The sequence below is a fragment of the Ruditapes philippinarum genome, unplaced genomic scaffold, assembly GCF_026571515.1.
Source record: "Ruditapes philippinarum isolate M1 unplaced genomic scaffold, ASM2657151v2 ctg1785_1_1_1_1, whole genome shotgun sequence".
In the NCBI taxonomy this organism is placed as follows: Eukaryota; Metazoa; Mollusca; class Bivalvia; order Venerida; family Veneridae; genus Ruditapes; species Ruditapes philippinarum.
The window spans coordinates 234,612-255,935 of record NW_026854096.1 but is presented as its reverse complement, the minus strand read 5'-3'; the positions used below and the strand labels follow the sequence as shown (position 1 = coordinate 255,935).

General features: G+C 33.4%; 1 protein-coding gene across 1 annotated transcript in view; it reads left to right on the top strand.

The window, feature by feature from the left end:
* Positions 1-21,324, top strand: part of LOC132738910 (uncharacterized) — a 69,366-nt gene that overhangs the window by 24,774 nt on the left and 23,268 nt on the right. The window contains exons 10-29 of the mRNA XM_060726522.1: positions 3,581-4,030; positions 8,199-8,276; positions 9,101-9,158; positions 9,513-9,620; positions 10,017-10,208; positions 10,350-10,487; positions 10,955-11,056; positions 12,839-13,078; positions 13,826-13,957; positions 14,736-14,835; positions 15,088-15,233; positions 15,764-15,901; positions 17,069-17,130; positions 17,318-17,411; positions 17,728-17,890; positions 18,673-18,748; positions 19,323-19,386; positions 20,194-20,283; positions 20,586-20,648; positions 21,040-21,231. Of these exons, the coding sequence (XP_060582505.1) occupies positions 3,581-4,030; positions 8,199-8,276; positions 9,101-9,158; positions 9,513-9,620; positions 10,017-10,208; positions 10,350-10,487; positions 10,955-11,056; positions 12,839-13,078; positions 13,826-13,957; positions 14,736-14,835; positions 15,088-15,233; positions 15,764-15,901; positions 17,069-17,130; positions 17,318-17,411; positions 17,728-17,890; positions 18,673-18,748; positions 19,323-19,386; positions 20,194-20,283; positions 20,586-20,648; positions 21,040-21,231 (2,686 nt within the window). The remainder of the gene's footprint in view (positions 1-3,580; positions 4,031-8,198; positions 8,277-9,100; positions 9,159-9,512; positions 9,621-10,016; positions 10,209-10,349; positions 10,488-10,954; positions 11,057-12,838; positions 13,079-13,825; positions 13,958-14,735; positions 14,836-15,087; positions 15,234-15,763; positions 15,902-17,068; positions 17,131-17,317; positions 17,412-17,727; positions 17,891-18,672; positions 18,749-19,322; positions 19,387-20,193; positions 20,284-20,585; positions 20,649-21,039; positions 21,232-21,324) is intronic.

Sequence of the window (21,324 nt, the reverse complement as noted above, 5' to 3'; positions counted from 1 at the left end):
GAATAATGGTTAACATAAAACGGCAAAAGTTGGAAATATTTAAGTTCTATCTATACTAATGGCTTATATATTTCCACACTTACTTATCAATACAAAAGTACATGATATTGCCAAGTTATATAACTGTGTCATCCATATTTCCCAGTTATTTCCCTTTTTATACGCCTGTTTTGAAAAACGGGACGTATTATTGGGAACGCCCCGCCCTGGCGGGCGGTCGGTCGGGGCGGACGGCGTCCATTGATTTTGTCCGGAGCATATCTCCTACACGCATGGAGGGATTTTAATGAAATTTCATAGAAATGTTCACCATTATGAGGAACCATTGTCACGCATATGAACTTAGGTCTCTAGGTCAAAGGTCAAGGTCACACTTAGAGCTCATTGAAAAATGCTTGTCCGTGCAGCAAAACTTCACATGCATAGAGGGATTTCAATATAACTTGGCACAAATGTTCACCATTGTGAGGCGGAGCTGTCGCGCACCGGTAAAAGTCAGGTCGCTGCAGCCAAGGTCAAGGTCACACATAAGAGGTCAAAGTTTAGATAAAAATATGAAGATGTGTATAGGGACGATTTAATCATCATTTTATTGAGGGAATTGTAACACAAATGGTCATTATCATGACTACGGCTGTGACACATGTACTTTAGGGTCAATATATGCAGGTCAAGGTCACCTAAAGATGGTGAAATATCCAGATTTTGTCTGGAGCATATCTCCTACATGTATGGAAGAATTTTATAATACTTTAATGGAAATGTTCACCACCATGATATGTATTGCTCCATGCATGATCCAGGTCAAAAGGTCAAGGTCACACTTAGGAGCTCATTGAAAAATGCTTGTCCGGAGCAAAACTTCTACATTTCATAGGGGGAATTTCAATATAACTTGGCAGCAAATGTTCACCATTGTGAGGCTGAGTGTCGCACGCAAAATTCAGATCCTTCGACCAAAGTCAAGGTTACACATAGAGGTCAAAGTTCAGATAAAAATTTGAAGATGTGTATAGGGACCATTTAGTCATCATTTATTGATGGATTGTAGCACAAATGGTAACTATCATGACTACAGGTGTGACACATTTAATTTAGGTTAATATTTGCAAGGTCAAAGGTCACTGAAGATGATTAAAATATCCAGATGTTGTCCGGAGCATATTTTCTACATGCATGGAGGATTTTAATGTTACTTTATAGAATTGTTCACCACCATGAGACGTAGTGCCCTGCACATGAACCAAGTCTCTGGTCAAAGGTGAAGGTCACAGTTAGAGCTCATAGAAAAAAGCTTTGTCTGGAGCAAAAACTTCTACATGGCATAGAGGGATTTCAATATAATTTGGCACAAATGTTCATCATTGTGAGACTGAGTGCCGTGCATAAAATTCAGGTCCCTGCGACCAAGGTCAGGTCACACATCCTGTGCACATATCTTCCCTACTGATTTGTTTTAAGGTTCATTTAACAACACAGTGCCAAGAATAAAAACTTGCTTGCTGGATAACACTTATCCATAATGCCCCCATCTCCATCTAAAGCTTTCGTAAAACGGGCGTATTTTGTGACTATGGCACCTTGTTTCACTTTGAAAATAGGGCCCTTGTCTGGTTAACCTATTTCGGCAAGTTGGATTTATCTTAAAACTTCTCCTAATTGCTTAATTTCTTGTAATGATATCTTTCATATTTAGTAGGTGGATAACTTTGATGGTCCTCTACTTTTTTGTGGAGTAAGCGGTCTCTAGCGTCAAGGTCAAGGTTACTGGTTTAAAAAATAAATATTTAAAATTTAAAAAATGCTAAAATAGGTTTTTACCACATTTGCTCATACAGCCTTTATCAAGTGACAGATATATTTTATATTTGGTAGGAAGATAACTTGCATGGTATTCATCCTTTTGATTGGGGTAGGGATACATGTAAGTGGGTTAAGGTCACTTGTGCTAAAACTAGATTTTTTACACTTTTGCCCATACAGCTTTTTTTTATTGACAGATGTATTTCATATTTGGTAGGAAGATAACTTACATAGTATTCTTCCTTTTGATGAAAGTAAGGGGTCAGTTGGTCAAGGTCACCAGTGCTAAAAAATAGATTTTTACACTTTTGCCCATACAGCCTTTATTTATTGACAGATGTATTTCAATATTTGGTAGAAAGATAACTTACATGGTATTCTTCTTTTGGATAGAGTTAGGGGTCAGTTTGGTAAAGGTCATCAGTGCTCAAAATAGATTTTTACAACATTTTGCCCATACAGCCTTTATTTATTGGCAGATGTATTTCATATTTGGTAGGAAGATAACTTACATGGTATTCTTCTTTTGGATAGAGTTAGGGGTCAGTTTTGGTTTAAGGTCACCAGTGCTCACAAATAGATTTTTACACTTTTGCACCATACAGCCTTTATTTAATGACAGATGTATTTCATATTTGGTAGGAAGATAACTTGCATGAAAGTTGAATATTTTTCAACTTCACAAGTCAGAGCAATGATTGGCAACTTATATTTCTCACAATTACAAAATGCCATGCCTTTATCAAGCTAATATAACTTGTGTTTACAATTTTTTTTTGGCAATTTTTTCTGTCCATTACTTACTTACATAGTATTCTTCTTTTGATGAAGTAAGGGGTCAGTTGGTCAAGGTCACCAGTGCTAAAAATAGATTTTTACACTTTTTGCCCATACAGCCTTTATTTATTGACAGATGTATTTCATATTTGGTAGAAAGATAACTTACATGGTATTCTTCTTTTGGATAGAGTTAGGGGTCAGTTGGGTTAAGGTCATTCAGTGCTGAAAATAGATTTTTACACTTTTGCCCATACAGCCTTTATTTATTGGCAGATGTATTTCATATTTGGTAGGAAGATAACTTACATGGTATTCTTTTTTTGGATAGAGTTAGGGGTCAAGTTTGGTTAAGGTCACCAGTGCTCAAAATAGATTTTTACACTTTTGCACCCATACAGCCTTTTATTTAATGACAGATGTATTTCATATTTGGTAGGAAGATAACTTGCATGAAGTTGAATATTTTTCAACTTCACAAGTCAGAGCAATGACTTGGCAACTTATATTTCTCACAATTACAAAAATGCCATGACTTTATCAAGCTATATAACTTGTGTTTACAATTTTTTGGCAATTTTTCTGTCCATTACTGAGTGAATGGGTAAACATTTTTGGAAATATTGCCCCACTGACAAGAATCTGAGTCGGGGGCATTTGTGTTTAAACACGTTTCTTGTTTGTTTTTTTTTTTTTTTTTTTTTAAGTCAGATGTTACCTTATTGTATATGTATAATTTTCTGCAAGTGAAAGCATTTTGATATTAAAAAGTCATTCACATAATTAAAAAAAAATATACATGAATATTTTAGTCTTGGTATCTCATATTGGACAGTAATTATGTCCAATTCACAAATGTAGATGCAAAAATCAGGCCAGCCTGACCAATCTGCATTGTTGGCCGCTACCAGCCAGCATATTTGTTATTCTGGTTTCTTAGATTATTAGTGGTGTGGGGAAGTGCATTTAATAATGATAATAATCTGTATGAATATTTAAGGTCAGACAGTGATGTTACCTCAACAAGACTCCAGCAGCAGATGCCTTCATGCATAAGTCCTGTCAACCAGTCTCAACACAAGTGTCCTAGAACCATAGACTCGACTGATTCTCATCATATTCTCCAAACCCAATCCACAAACTTGACTGGATCCAGATCAAATGTAGACAACCAGTCACATATTAGACAATCTATTTCTTCAGATTTGACTGGTTCGCGATCAAGTTTGATTAACCAATTAGAAACAAGACAGACTGTATCCAGTGATCAGACTGGTTCTGTAAATACCAGTAATGATCAAAAGAAAACCAGTCCAAATAAATTACAAATGTTTCTGTCAAGTGTGTCTGGTGAAAATAGCCAAAAGCAGACGACAGATAGACTGATGAATAATTTGTCATTGAAAGAATCAAAACCTGCTGTAATTGATAGTGCCATGGTTACAAAAAGGTAATTTTATTTTAGGTACACAGTTTAGTAATTTTACTTAAACTCTTATTGAATTTTTTGGTAAATGAATATCTTTTCGAAAAAAAATGTGTTGGTGAGACCACTTCTTGAGTTATCAGTAGTGTTAGTATGGTTAAGAAATACGATTATGTCTCTAGTAGTACTAAGATAAACAGTCCTTAAGTTGTTATATAATCTTGATAAATTTTTGCCAAAAAAACCATCTCTTTCGTTTAATGTATAAGTTTGTAAAATAAAAACATTGTTTACAAGTATAGGTTAGTGTTTAATAATATGTATTAACAAAAATAATTGGTCAAGCCTGCCGCAGGCAGGTGACCAATTATTTTTTGTTAATGCATATTATTAAACATTAACCTATTTAATGATCAACATTATTTTTTGTCCAATCACATTGCAGTATTTTTCAAATTTCTGCTTAGTCTAACTTTGGTTAATGTGTACTAACTAAATAAAATTCACTTAATCTGTCGTCTAACCGCAGTCTAACAAATTTCAATAATGCATTATATTAGGGAGGAGTTAGAGGTATGGTTTGCACTCTGAATTGTAAAATATCTAGGTTTTCAAAACAATGCCAACGTTACTTTTTTAAAGGTCAGGTGTTTCTGAATGTGAGGATACAATCAAATTTATTACACAGATAATACATGTGGGGCACGCAGAGACAATGATTACATAATAACTTTTTAGCTCGACTTTTCTATGAAAAGGGGAGCTATCCTACTCGCCCCGGCGTCGGCGTCGGCGTTGGCGTCACACCTTGGTTAAGTTTTTCGTACCACCCCACTTTATTTCAGAAGTATTACAAGTATGGCTTTGAAACTTACCATACTTGTTCACCATCATAACCTCCATCTACAGACAAGAGTACATAACTCTGTCAAGGTTTTTGACAGAATTATGGCCCTTTTTTGACTTAGAAAGTGTATTGAGCTTGGTTAAGTTTTTTGTACCACCTCACTTTATTTCAAAACCATTGGAGGTATTGCTTTGAAACTGACCATACTTGTTTACCATCACGACCTTCATCAACAGACAAGAGGACATAACTCTGTCAAGGTTTTTGACAGAATTATGCCCCTTTTTGACTTAGAAAATACATTGAATATGGGTAAAATCCACTTATTGCCTTAACCCTTTGAGATATTGCTTTGAAACTTTTAATGCTATTTCACATCATTACCCCCATCTGTACGCAAGAGAAGGTAACTCTGTCAAGGATTTGTTTTTAAAAATTAAGGCCTTTTATCGACTTAGAATCTTGGTTAAGTTTTTAGTACCAGTCCACTTTTTGACTGAACTGTTTGAGATATTAATTTGAAAGTTGGAATACTTGTTTACAATCATGATTCCCAAACATGTCCAGGAGAAGGTAATTCTGTCAAAGATTTTATTTGAATTATGGCCCTTAACTGTCAATGTTTTGTATTATAGGCAAGCACTAAAAAACTTAAAAAATCTAAAAAAATTCATTCCTATCCACTTGTTCACTTTACCATAAATTATGTCATATAAACATTGCTGTAATATTCAAGGGTATCAAACAACTAGTTCACTTTAAAAATACAGAGATTCTTGTATTGCCTTTTACTGCAAAAACTTTTTTTATTGGCAAGCAATAAAAAAGTCGAGCGCGCTGTCTTACGGACAGCTCTTGTTTATATCCTTTTAACTCTAAGAAAAATGTCTGTTATAAATTGGGATTTTAAATGTTAGTGAATAACTTGAAGCCAATAACGAATTTGTATCAATTCATAATCTCTAATGTATTTTTCTCACATTTAAAAGGATGTACACATTTTATTAACTCCATTGTTTTTATCTAATTGCATCATTTTCCTGGCTGTTTTATTCCACATATTTTATAGAAACAATTGATAGTCGGTATAAATTCTGTGACATTTCAGTAAAAAATGGGCCTGATTATATGTTGAAAGATTAGCTTATCTAAATGTGACATGTTAGAAACTTGACAAGGTGTTGACATCTTGTAGAGTGAAAGGGCAGAGCTATCAGTGATTTAGAGCAATGCCTTGTTTTTGGTTGAAAAAAATAATGTTGATCATTAAGAGTGATTGGGATGATTTGATTTTATGAGTTTTCTCTTGAGTAAGTATGCAACATTTTGTTTTCAATATCATTTTGCTTTTACATTGTTCTTGTCTGTCAGCATCATCAGAAACTTTGCCATTACCACTCTCAATATCCTCAATGAGCTTGTTGATCTTCCAGCAGTCTGAACAAAGCCAACCATTGTTATGGGGAAATTTTCAAAATGAACATAGTGAATATTAGTGGTTCTTCTTAGGTGCCTGTTGGTTCCTGAAATTATGCACGGAAGTGATTCTTCCTCCAGTAAATCTTGAAAGTCACCATATGACCTATATTGTGTTGGTTTGACATAAAACCCAACCAAAAAAAAAGCAATCTTTCTTGTACAGCTTTTTAGCTCACCTGAGCTTGCTCAGGGTGAGCTATTAGGATCGGTGAATGTCCGTTGTCCGTCGTCCGTCGTAGTCGTACGTCCACAATTGCTTGTGAACACTCTAGCGGTCACATTTTTGAACCAATCATCATCAAACTTTGTCAGGATGCTTGTTTAGTCAATTGCTTGGATGAGTTCGAACATGGGTCATCTCCGATGAAAATCTAGGTCACAGGAGCGATAAATAGAAAAACCTTGTGAACACTCTAGCGGTCACATTTTTGAACCAATCATCATCAAACTTGGTCAGAATGCTTGTCTAGTCAATTGCTTGGATGAGTTCGAACATGGGTCATCTCTGATAAAATACTAGGTCACAGGAGCTAAAAATAGAAAAACCTGGTGAACACTCTAGTGGTCACATTTTTGACCCAATCATCATCAAACTTGGTCAGAATGCTTCTCTAGTTGATAGCTCAGATGAGTTCGAACATGGGTTATCTTGGATGAAAAAGTAGGTCACCGGAGCTAAAAATAGAAAAACCTTGTTAACACTCTAGCGGTCACATTTTTGCATCAGTCATCATCAAACTTGGTCAAGATGCTTGTCTAGGTGAAAGCTCGGATGAGTTTGAACATGGGTCATCTCGGATGAAAAACTAGGTCACAGGAGCTAAAAATAGAAAAACCATGTTAACACGCTAGAGGTCACAATTTTGCCTCAATCATCATCAAACTTGGTCAGGATGCTTGTCTAGGTGATAGCTCTGATGAGTTCGAACATGGGTCATCTCGGATGAAAAAGTAGGTCACAGGAGCTAAAAATAGAAAAACCTTGTTAACACTCTAGCGGTCACATTTTTGCATCAATCATCATCAAACTTGATCAAGATGCTTGTCTTGGTGATAGCTCAGATGAGTTCGAACATGGGTCATCTCGGATGAAAACTAGGTCACAGGAGCTAAAAATAGAAAAACCTTGTTAACACTCTAGTGGTCACAATTTTGACTCAATTGTCATCAAACTTGGTCAAGAAACTTGTCTAGGTCATTGCTGGGAATAAATTGAACATGGGTCATCTCGGATGAAAAAGTAGGTCACCGGAGCTAAAAATCTAACACTCTAGTGGCTACTGTTGTTATCCAAATATTCTGTTAATTGGTCTGAAAGTTTGTTTTGATGATTTCTAAGTCAAGTTCGAACATGGGTCATCTTGGATGAAAAACTAGGTCACACCGCCCAAATATGGAAAAACCTTGTTAACATTCTAGTGGTCACATTTTCGACTCAATTATCATCAAACTTGGTCAGGATGCTTGTCTAGGTAATTGCTTGGATGAGTTCGAAATCGCATGTGGAACTAGGTCACCGGAGCTAAAAATAAAAAAATCTTGTTAACACTGTAGTTACTACTGTTTTGATCCAAGTATCCTGGAAATTGGTCTGAAAGTTTGTTTTGATGATTTCTAGGTCAAGTTTGAATATGTGTCACCTGGGTAAAAAACTAAGTCACACTGCTCAAATATGGATAATCCTTGTTAACACTGTAGTGGTCACATTTTTGACTCACCTGTCATGAGACTTGGTCAGAATGCTTGTCTAGGTAATTGTTTGGATGAGTTTGATAAGTCAGGTGAGCGATCTAGGGCCATCATGGCCCTCTTGTTTGTGATCATGATTACTTGTAATATTTGAAGCAAATATTTTATTTGTTTCAGATTTGAAGACAATTCTGTACATACTGCTGCCTTTACCGAGGCCAGATCTAAAATGATTGGTGAGATGGCAGGAAAAAGGTTAATATTTTAATAATTTTACTGTTCTTTTTTTAGTTTCTTATTTAATGCCTTTTTCATATCCTGTTCCAGTCATAAAAAACTGTCTAACTTGAAGACCATTTGCTCTTAGAACTTGAAATGTTTGTTATTCATTTGTCTTAATATGAAGTTGGAGTTTGCTCCATTGTCTTGTTTTAAGGATTACTGACTCTACAAATACAATCGATTATATTTGTATTGGTGTCACATTGAAAAAATACCTTTTCATGTTATAAAAATTTACTAAAAATAGTGAAACAAAAGCTTTGGAATGAAGGCAATTTTGGCTGTGTTTATTTCAATACTACTTCCCAGCATAAGTCTTTATTGACTGATAGAATTTAATCTGAAAGTTGTTTTTATTAAGGAGAAAGCATAATTTGAGCAACCATATGCAGAGACTTTTTAGCCTAAATCTAGAAATACCAATAGTTAACTGTTTCCACTTGTAGTTACAATACTTATATCAAAGAAAGACAACAAATTTAATGTTTCAACTCCATTGTTAATGAAGACTTAGAGTACATTCCACTAACATTGAACCAGCCTGCATATTTGTACAGTCTGACAGGACTTATTACTGTTCGTCAGACTTATTACTGTTCACTCCTCAATTTTAGCATTTTGACCCCTTCAGATACAAATAGACTTTTCCAAGGTCAAAACAGGTCAAGTCTATTACACAAATTCAGCAGGGGAGATGGCATTGTTTTTAATTACAAATGTATATATCCAGGAAAATAAAATTACTGGTATTTAAAACAGGTTCAAAGTCTAACTTTTAAAAGTATTTTTTTTTTCAGAATTTTAACAAATCTAACTCAAGGTTCTACAAGAAGTACAACAAGAACAACTTCACAGGTAAATGCATATATGAATTGTATTGTAAGGTATTGATTAATTAAATATTGCTGAAATGAGTTATTTTTAGATCCAGACTAACAATACTATATTTAGACTTTCGTTCTATAAATAGATGCAAACAGAAAGTAGAGTATTTTTTTTGAAAAATAGAAATGAGATAAAACAATGTTTAATTTTAAGTGAAAATGATTTTGAAAAATACATAGTTTCACAATTAAATAGTAAACTAGTGCCCTGAAATTTACAAATGAAATATGTATATTCTTACTTAAGATTTTAAATATTGAGCTAAAAAGACTAAGATGGATATTATAATATGATAGTGAATTGTGTATTTAATGCTTCCTACAGGAATCTGGATTTGTGACAATGTGTCATGAAGTTTTGGTACATGGCAGCCGTCCACCGAGGCCAGTATATAAACTGAAGTCTGCTAGATTCACAGAACATGTGGAAATGGTAAATAATTCTTATATATTGTCTTTAATGACATTTACTTTATTGTGTTCATGTTAGTGTAATATTTATTTTAGTTATTTACCGGTACATGTGTTATTTTCTAAAAAAACTGGTACATGTGTTATTTTCTAAAAAAAAATCTTTAAGAAAGAGGAAAAAGAAATACAGTGTTCCATAACATGGGAAAAAAATATATAGCGTACCTTAAAATTTTCTCCATTGTATCTTTTCAAGGTTTGAATGCTGTCCAATAAAGATTTTTCCTATTTGTATTACTTGTACAGTGTTTGTTTAGTTGATAGAATTAATTTGATTTCATTATACATTTTTTCTTAAACTTTATACTTACATATTTTTATAATTTTAACACATGTATTGATCTAAATTTACATTCAGGCATTCAGTGCAAGGCGATATCCCGATTTAAAACTTTCTCAGGCGTATTCCTGGCCAGCGATTACCCGAGGTCATCATGTGATAACAGTGTCTCCCCCTGGTGGCGGGAAAACATTAGCATACTTGTGTCCACTGATCTCAGCCCTGTCTGATGCCAAAGTCTACCATCAGGTTGATAGGAATGGAAAAGGGGTAAGCAATTGAAAACCTTGTTTATGTTCAATATGTGGCAAATGGCTTGCTTCTTTCAAGTGACATTATGCTGATTTTTTCGTTGTCGAGTGGACCTGAATTGACTATATATATTAAGTATTTTACTGTTTTATATTGCAGCCATTTGTGATAGTGTTGTCATTTACATGGAGTCGAGCTAAGAAGGTATATTCCGAGGCACGTTCCTTGATAGGAGGTCGTCAGGACATGAAGGTGATCCTCGTTCATGGTGGGGCACAGTTAGAGGAACAGAAAGCTGTAAGTTATGATACTGTCATTATAAAAAGTATTCTGCTTCATTTCAGTGACTAGCAAAATGTAATAGATAATTTTTGGCAATCTTTAATTGTTATGTCCGTTTCATCAAAGTTGGTTATTGATAGACTTTGCCCTTTACAGACAAGTGTTAACATGGCATGCAGTTTTTTTGTTGGGTCTATGTGACTTGAGTCTGTGTTATTTAAAATACAATTGAAGCTATACCTAGTTAACACAATTTTTGGGCAAGAAGTCTGCAAAATTTACGAAAGTGCATAATGAAATAATTATAGATTTTAATAAAAAAAAAATTGTATTTCTTGTAATTTAAATTTTTTTTTATAGTTGTTGGTTTTGTTTCAGTGATTTGTACTAGGAGTTCCATGGTCAATTTGACAAAACAGGAAATTAATGATGTTACAAAATATATACATGTATACATAATAACTGTTTGGAAACTATTTCAGTGTGAATTGTTAAATGGTTGTGAAATATTGGTGGCCACTCCCCCAAGTTTGACTAGAATTCTGGAGGCAGGGTATACAGACTTGCGTAGATTATGTCATCTGGTATATGGTCCATCTTTATACTTTATAGTTTTATGAAAAAAATTATCTTAAGAAAATTAGTATAATGCATATATTGTTTTATAGAGATACCATTTTGATTTATTGCATTCTTGCATATATCTTGATTAATTACTCAACTAATGCATGTAAAAGGGTCTGTGTTGCTTATTATGCCCCCACCATGTAATGGCCGGGGCATATAGTGTTACCCTGTTCCGTCATTCCGTCCTTCCGTCATTCCGTCCTTCCGTCATTCTGTCATTCCGTCATCATCAGTTTCCGTTCATTATTTTAGTAACGGTTGCACATATTCAACTCAAATTTGACATATGGATATGGCATTAGAAAATACAGGTCAAGTTCGAATTTGGTCATGGTTCAACGATTTTTGGCAGAGTTATGCCCCTTTTACTTTGAAAATAATATGAAATTTTCAGTTTCCGTTCATTATCTCCCCAACCGTACAACACATTCAACTCAAATTTGACATATGGATATGTCATGAGAAAATACAGGTCAAGTTCGAATTTGGTCATGATTCGATGATTTTTGGCAGAGTTATGCCCCTTTTACTTTGAAAATAATATGAAATTTTCAGTTTCCGTTCATTATCTCCCCAACGGTACAACACATTTAACTCAAATTTGACAGATGGATATGTAATGAGAAAATACAGGTCAAGTTTGAATTTGGTCATGGTTCGATGATTTTTGGCAGAGTTATGCTCCTTTTACTTTGAAAATAATATGAAATTTTCCGTTTCTGTTTATTATCTCCCCAACAGTACAACACATTCAACTCAAATTTGACATATGGATATTTTTTTGGAATGCCAAGGTCAAGTTTGAATTTGGTCATGGTTCAATAATTTTTGGCAGAGTAATGCCCTTTTCACTTTGAAAATAATATGAAATTTACAGTTTCTGTTCATTATCTACCCAACAGTGTTACATATTCAACTCAAATTTGACATATGGATATGTCAAAGGAATGGGCAGGTTAAGTTGGAATTTGGTCATGGTTCGATGATTTTTTGGCAGAGTTATGTCCCTTTCACTTAGATAGATACATTCACAATATATATACATTTTAGGAATAGGCAGTTTAAGTTTGAATTTGGTCGTGGTTCAATGATTTTGGACAAACTTATCTTTCTTGAATATTGGAAAAATTTTGAACTTTCAGTTTCAGCACTCATACTTTTGTGGAAATGTATGTAGCCATTATTTTGGCTACAAATATGAAATATGCTATTTTCAAAAGGTTAAGACTGAATAATTTCAGTGCCTTGAACATTGTATGAAAATGGTTTGTGTTAACATTGAAAAGTTTTAAGGGCTTTGAACTTAAAATGAAAACAATAATTTGTGCAAACAAATTTGGAACTAAATATTATAACATCTGAAATTTTGGCTGCATGCGGGGGCATCCGTGGCATGATGACACATTTCTAGTTAGGAAATCATTTACCCATACAACTGTGGGTGTGAATCCTGTCGGGGATTCTAAGCTACCCAGCTGGCTTACAACAGAATTTTGGTGGTTCTACTCAGTTGTCCCATTGTAGAGCTCCACCTCAGGTCTACCTTTTTTAGAAAAGTTGAAATGTCACTATATTGCTTGAAACCCAACCATACTAATTACTCCTATGGTAACATCTGCAACACTTGAGGCTAGTTTGCTCATAAGTTAATTCAAGTTTCCATTCTTTTCCCATAATCTTAATTTTGTGCTATAATCATTGAAACAATATAACTGTTTAAAGTATGGTATGGTCATTAGGTAGTTGATGATGCTGACCAAACGTTGAAGAATTTCAACAAAGATATTGGCAACTTAATCAAAACGTACCACCTAGTTATCAAGAATGAGATGAAGAATTTAGGATGCCCACGACAGATCTTATGTTTTGGAGCACAGTGGAATCAGGCTACCAATGAGTTTATGCTTAACAATCTGAACGAACCCGTGTTGATTATCACATCTCCGTTTGAGGCGGCAATTTACGGCCAAGTTAAACAGGTATTTCTATATGCTTCACAATAAGTAGATTGGTTAAAGGACATGGCTACTAAGCCTTTACTAGATTTTCCTATTTATATGAGGTTTCAAGCTTAAGACAACATGATAGATACCATGACATTGAATTGTAATAAAAAATAAAAACAGAAGTTTATTATCTTTTCTATCTGGAGTGGTTGATCATCCATTTCATCGCTAGGTCATCGCAAATGTGGAGCCCAAGATTTTTGCTAATTTTTGGTTGTATCTTTAATATTTGAACAATAAACATACACTATGTTCTAGGCTTATATTTGCAAATTCTAATGGTACATAACTTTCCATTGAAGCTATTTTACTTTTCCTGTTGGCTTAAATAGTTTTCTATAACGTTGTGTCACAATTCCTGCAAACATATCTGGAGAAGTCAAGAGCTACAATGGAAAAATATATATCATATCATAAGAGTTGAAAAATATTTGCCTGGAACTTGGTATATGTTTCATAATAAAAAAAATTGAAAGATAAAATGAAAAATAGCAAATACCTTAAAAATGATGGATGTGGCCATTAGCAGAGACACAATGTAAATATAAACAAATAAACACATACCCTGTGTATGACTATGAGCATTTCTACTGATAGAAAAGATAAGATAAATGAAATTGACATTTTTTGTACATTTACAAATTTAGCAATATTTCAAGGTAATTTTACCTATAATTGTACATATATGATTTATCTGAAGTTATATTTTTCTTTTGCTAGATTACACATATGTGTAGGAAAGCAGAAAGACTGAAGGAAGTACTGGGTATACTAGAAAACCTGCCAGATGACTCAAGTCATCCAGTCATCATTTTTGCCTCAAATAAACGAGACATTCTGATGTTATATAAGGTAACTTACTTATTTTACATTCAATTTGTTCATTTGTTCTTCTTGTCGGACTGGTATTGCTCTGAAATTGAATCATTTTGTTCATGTATTACTGCCGTGGGTTTGAATCCCAATAGTTTATACAAATTTATTTTAGTTCGATTGTGTTGGAAACTATCAGCTTATTGAAACCCTCTCGAATCCGTTCCTGGAACCAACCAGTACTTAGCAATGAATGTAAAGTTTCTTGCTCAAAGAAACGACTTGCCTCTGACAGGTTTGAACCAACCTGGTTAGCAATCCTTAAATTACCAGTCTGATGGGTTAACCACTGGTCCAAGCCCCACTCCCAATAGAGACATTGAATTTTAGCTTGTAAGATTGTCAACTTTTTAGCTTATAGATGGTTCATGGCATAATTTGGGTGCCTTTTTTTGGATGAAATGATACAGATACCAATCAACTTGAAATTTTGACTGATAATTTCAACTAACCATGGACTATGTGAGGAAGCTATCCAGCTAGTTTATAGAACGTCAGTGGTTCTATTCAGGTACCTGTTTGTGCCTGAATAAATGCATGAAGGGGGACCTTAGGTCTCTCTCTACCAGTAAATATAACCTTTACAATGTTTGTACGATGTAAAACCTAACAAAAAAAATTCAACAACCCAGTTATAAACCACGGATTTGAATGATATCATTCATTAGATATAATTTGTTTTAACACAAAATTAGTTAAAACAAATATGTTGAAAATTTTGTACCCCTGAATTCATGGTATTTTATATCTCTTTCAGACATTGAACACAAGTTCTCGTTTCTGTCTGATGGTACATGAAGATATGGACACGTTCGAAGTGGAAAAAATTGCTGACCAGTGGCCTGTACCCCTACTAGGTAAATCTATTGTGTGCATAGAACATTCACTATGATACAACAACAACAACAACAATTTAACCGTAAGTAAATAATATACATGCTGACAATGATACAAGAGTACACAATAATAGGTATATATTATCTTTACAATCCAACAATCCAGTCCAAATAAAGGAAGGAAAATATTTCCTGCTCAGGAATCATACATATTTATGTGCTTGCATATAATTTTGATATAAAGATGTGAAGATTTGACTCGATGTATTACAGTATGTTGGGATGAGCATACAGCTAAACTAGGAATTACGAATGCTACATCTGTAATCCACTATGACATGCCACCGTCCAAGACAAAGTTCAGTAACAGATTATGTTGTATGAGACAATACTTCCATGACTTCTCCAAGACAGAACAGGTATCCTGCTATCTAATTTTATACTAGCGGTGGTGAAATTAAGTAAAGTTCTAGTGATTTAAGGTTTTTGTATGGGAATCAAAATAACACTGTTTACATTCTGCTACTTTTATGACAAATTATTTCACATTCATCACTGCTCTATTTAGGTGATATTAGTCAAACATGCTCTAAATCTGTTATTGAAACAGTATAAAACACATGTTTGCCTTTTCAAAAAAAAAAAAATTGTACTCATTTGTGTGCCATTAAAAATGTGTTTGTTATATAGCTATGTCTATCATAGAATTTGCTCTTAGAAGCAAGCAGAATAAAACAAATGTAATATTTTTACTGAAACATAACAGAACAAGTAAAACATTTTGTTTCTTAACCTCTTGGGATTCCTTTGATTTCTGCCTAAAGCTGAGGGAAAGATTTGCCTTAGAATGAAATACCGTATGATACCATAACCATGTTTTTTTATAGTTAAAAAATGAAAAATTGAACAGAATTTTATATGAAACAATGTAATATTTTTTTGTTTTCAGTCAACCATTAAGCCAACTTCACATATGATTATAACAGAGGATTGTGATAGACAGTTAAGAAGTTTAAATGATTTACTAGTGAGATTAGACTGTGAACGACCAGCTGAGCTGAAACAATTTATGGCTGGGCTATTAGAGGTGAGTTATCCACTGAATTAATTAGTATTTATTGCTCAGAATACTTTTCCAAAAAAAAGTCTTGCTTTAAATTCTAAAAAAAATCTGAAAAAACTGTTTGAACAAAAAATATTTATCAGTGTATTCAGTGTGTTTTAATATTTATGTTTTGTTATGCTTTTTAAAAGTTAAACATTTTCACATTTTAGCTTGTCTGTTTCAATGCTGTGGCATCATTTTTGTTGTGCAAAAACTGTAATTTTGCCTCTTATTCAAATATTTTAAAACTTATCAACATGAATATGGGAACATTTGTTTGTCTTGATAAGGTGCAGTATGGCACAGTTGTAATACCAGGGGCATAATTCTGAAAGCTATTTTTTTTTTAAGTTGTGCCCCTTTTTAACACGGCATTTGGTGCTCTTGTTGTCTACCTTCTTGTAGTAAGCTGGACCTTGCTGTCACAATAAAGGTTATATGCATTTCTTTATACATGTTAATGGCTTGCATGCAAAATAATCCATCTAAGTTTGTCAGGGTTTGAACATAGCTATGGGTAGTGGGACTGTAAGTCTTAAATTACTTTATAGAAATGAGCCGCATCACGACAAAACCAACTTAATGTGTTTGTGACCAGCATGGATCCAGACCAGCCTGCGCATCCGCGCAGTCTGATCAGGATCCATCCTGTTCGCTTACAAACCCTATACCAAGTAGAGAAACTGATAGCGAATAGCATGGATCCTGATCAGACTGCGCAGACGCGCAGGCTGGTCTGGATCCATGCTGGTCGCAAACCCATTATGTTGGTTTTGTCATGACGCGGCTCAAATGTTAATGTCAATAAAATTATATGCCTTAATTAGTTACTCAAAGATAAAAATCACACTTCAAAGTCAAATTAATGCGGTTTTGATTGTCTGAGCAGAAACTTGCATATTCATTGAGTAATTCCACAAATTGGCACAAATGTTTGCCGTAGTGAAATGATGTTTCACACTAAAAAAATAATTGGTAGTTTAAGGTGATGGTCATACTTAATATATATAGCCAAACAGTGCTGCAATTTAGTTTTTCTGGTTTTTTTACCCTTCTGATTTAACTTGGCTGAAATGACAGCAGCAGTTAAACAGCTTGTCAAATTTGTAGCTCAAGAATAAAGCTCATATTTGTTATTACATATTTAAGCAAAGAGAAGAAGATGAAGATAGGGAGCTATGTACACAGACACTGGCTTTTGGAACATGCAGGTTAGACATATTATGTTGAGAAGCACACTCTCACATGACAATAATATACTAAATGTAGGTAATACAAAATACTGACCAATTTACCAATTTATCAGGGTTCAGAATGATTAGTCCTTTAATTAAGCTCTGAAAAAAGTAATATAATTTTATTTACCCATTTGTAAACACATTTTATATTCTGTTTTAGAGATACAACACGATGTAGCTGTAGACACAGGGTTATTCCAGAATCTGACAACATGCCCGAATCTGACTGGCTGCCAAATGAAGGCGAAGTCAAGGTTACTTTACTTGATACTTGAAAGGTTTTGGACGTACATTGAACCATGTAATGGTGCTTTATACCTTGATGGCTGCTTCCTGAATAGTGAAATTTCTCTATCATTTTCCATGAGCATAAAAGTAACTATCCATAACTATTCAGACATTTTTCCGGTGGCCACTATTAATAAACTAATGTTAAACAATTTATTTGTATAATAATTATGTAGGCCATCATTGAAAAAATCAGAAGTCAACTGACATTGAAATAAGTGTGTTCAATTTTATAAATGTCTGGAGATTGCTGTTTATTACAGTTTGTGTTTCTTATTAAAGGTGTTAGTGACACATGTAGTGGATGCCAGCCATTTTTATGTACGTCTGTTGGCAGTAAAGCGTGATGGGAAAACTGTATATGAGGATCTGTCATTGAAGTTTACAAAGATGCAGATGGAGTTATCCATGTGGTACAGTAATCTTAAACACAAGAAAAGATATGGTGAGATATTTAGAATTATACTTAACCCTTTACCTACTGTAGCTAAAAGTTATTACTTTTGGTCGCTCAATTTTTAGTTCAAATATTCAAAGAATAGAGAGATTTATTGGTCTAGACCAGCCTTAGTCGTCACAATTAGGTTAAGTTTTTGCTTGCAAGTTGGTATCTCCAAAACTGCTTAAGAGAATTGGTTGAAACTTCACGTGCTTGTTTTCCGTGATTATCTAATATGATAGACACATTTTCCATAACTCTGGACCTTGACTTACCTTTAAACAGTGTTATGCCCCTTTTGTTACTGTCAAGCACTGAGAATAGTTTAGCACCCTGTTCAAAATTCAAAGGAGGGCAAATCCATTTAACAATTCAACAGGTTAAGGGTTCAAAACAGTATATCAGGTAGTCACATTTTTCAGGGAGGAAGAAACTTATGATGTCACACTGTTAAAAAGTCTGTATTAAAAAGAACCTTGTCTCAGTGGTTCATGTAAATTTTACTGCCGTTATTTTTAATTTGCACTGTGAAGGGAAGAATATGACTAGTATGAAAAGTATATAATTTAACCCTTCATTTTTAGGGAAATTTAAATATGTACTGACTGAATAGCGAATTCCATATTTAGATGATATATTTGATATACATATAGATTAATCAGTTAAGTTATTTATTTGTGAATGACTAAATAATGAAAATGACAAATATCATTCCCAAATTTTCATCATGTATATTGAAGCGTAGTACTGGACGATATATTTGTATTCTTGTATTGTGATATTTTTAGCACCAAATATTACTGAAGAATCTGGATACACTATAGGCGAGGTGTGTGGGTATGAGGAAAATGAAGTGTTTTACAGGTAAAAGCTATACTTCTATGGTTATGCCAAATTTTATGATCTGCCTATAACACAAGACACGTGTTGGATTTTATTATCCTCTTACATACCAGTAGAGTTAAATTGAATTTAAGCTGTATAATATATCCATTCATATTTGAGTGAAATTCACTAGTTTATATACCAATAAAGCAGAATTTATGTATCAGTGACAAAAAATTTATGTATGAAGCTGAATTTATACACAAGTAAAGATGAATTTATGTACAAGCGAAGCTAAAATTATATATCAGTAATGTTTCATTTATATAATCTGAATTGATATACCACTGAAGTTGAATTTATAAATCAGATAAGTTGAAGTTATATCAGTGATGTTTAATTTATATATCAGATAATCTTAATTTCTATACCAATGAAACTTGATTCATAAATAAGTTACACTGAATTTATATACCGTGAAGCTGAATTTATTAATCAGTGAAAATGAATTGATATAACAGTAATTTACTGAAGTTCCTGCAAGTGTGGGTTTTAACAAATGTCTCTCTCATTCACCTTTTGCGTGACAAGGTTACTGTTTTTTTTTACCTAGAGTACAGATATTTGATGTACATAAAGAATTAGAACATGAGGCAGTTCCTGTGATAAAAGCTTGGGTCAGTATATTTTTATATTGACATATACATTGCATACTGTTGCTAGACTTAGTTTTGAAGTAGTTGTATATTACATTGACACTTTTGCTAGGTTTATGTTCATGAATATATGGTGATCTGATGATGAATGTCCACTTGTGAAATGAAATAAGATGTATAATGTTGTCAATAAGTAAACTTAAATATGTGTGTCATGAAAAAGTAGTTTTGATATAAGACATCTAGTGTTATTATTTTTCTCCCATTAGTTGAAGTGAAGAATAAATGAAATCTTACTCATTGGTGTCACCATTGTGTAAAACTTGGTTACTGTTTTGTGTATATGTTCATATCTCAGTTATCATTGATACTATTCACTTAAAAAGTAACACATATATTTATGATTACAGTGCACAGGTTACAGTTCAATAACCATAGCTCTAGAATTTATTTTGACTGAATAATACCCCATGGTGAACTTATATTTTGGTTAAGGTTTGCCATGCAAGATTGATCAACACAATTGTATTTTACATTTCAAGTCATATAGCTTTATTATGGTTTTTATGTACCCACACAAGGATGGGGATATAGAGTTGCCCTTGTCCATCGTCTGTCACGCTGTCCGTCCATAGATTGACAAAACAGTAAAATATGGGACATCAATGGCCTATGGACACATTTCTTGTTTACTGAATTATTTCCCTTTCATGAATTTTGAGAAAATTCTTGCATTGTGACTTAGAATAGTTGAGCCCAACTGGCAGCTTGTGATGCTTTTCCTTGATAAATCAGGATAAATGTATAGCAATATTTCTTTTGTTAAAGGTGAAATTTGTAGACAGTGGAAGAATGGAGAAAATACCTGCTTATAAGTTGTATGTGTTACCCAAAGATCTGCGGAACCTCCCATTCCAGGTATGTACAGTAAATAAGTCCTAAATAATTGAAGAATTAGAGTTGAGACTCTAGGTTTGTGTTCAGTCTGTCCATATGTACTTCTGGCAATAAGTTAGTCTGTGTGACTGTTAATAGATTTGGCTTTTTTAACTTGATTAAAAATTATGGTTGCTATGGTAACTAAAATAGTAATAATTTGTTTTTGAAATTGTTTTTATGATATCTTAAATTACATGTAAAATAAATGGCTAAAACTTTGTATACATAAGTGATAATATTGTGATAAAACGTATAAATTCCTGTCTAAATGAATATTTTAGGCTGTTGAGGTGTTTGTTTGTAAAGTGAGACCTGTTGATAAAGATATTGAATGGACTAACAAGGTATGTATTTCTATAACCTTAGAATTATGTCCAAAAAAAAAAAGACAAACAGCTAATGCAGAAAGTCACCATTTTGACCATATATTTAACATCCTATAGTTTGACCATGATTGTTAAGGTCACTTTGAAAAAGTCAGGCTAAACTTTGCATTTAAAAATTAAGCTTATCCTGAAGATGTAATAAAATTATTATGAAACTAATTTGAAATGTTTTAGATATGGAACAATTTATTCAAAATTAGGATGCAGATATTTAATAGCAATGCTAAGTACATTTTTGTGATAAAACAGAATTCAGATATGAAAATATTACGCACTTGTTATAGATGTAAACATATTATTATAGATGTAAAAATATTATTATAGATGTGAATATATGTACATATTTCAGGCAAATATGTTTATCAGTGAAGCATTGATAGGGAAGGAGTTGGTAGGCAGTGTATTGTTACGTATAGGCTACATTCTGTGGCTAGATCCACTACTGTCACGTAAATACCTACCTATAACACAGGCTGTGTCACATCTGTTCTACGTACATGAAGAACTTATCAGAAATGGCTTTGCAAATGAAAATAAAAATGTAAGAATAATATAGCATATTCTTATATCATTTTCTACAGTAAATGTCAATTAATATCTCTGAGAATTCATTTATATATTTATATTTGCATTG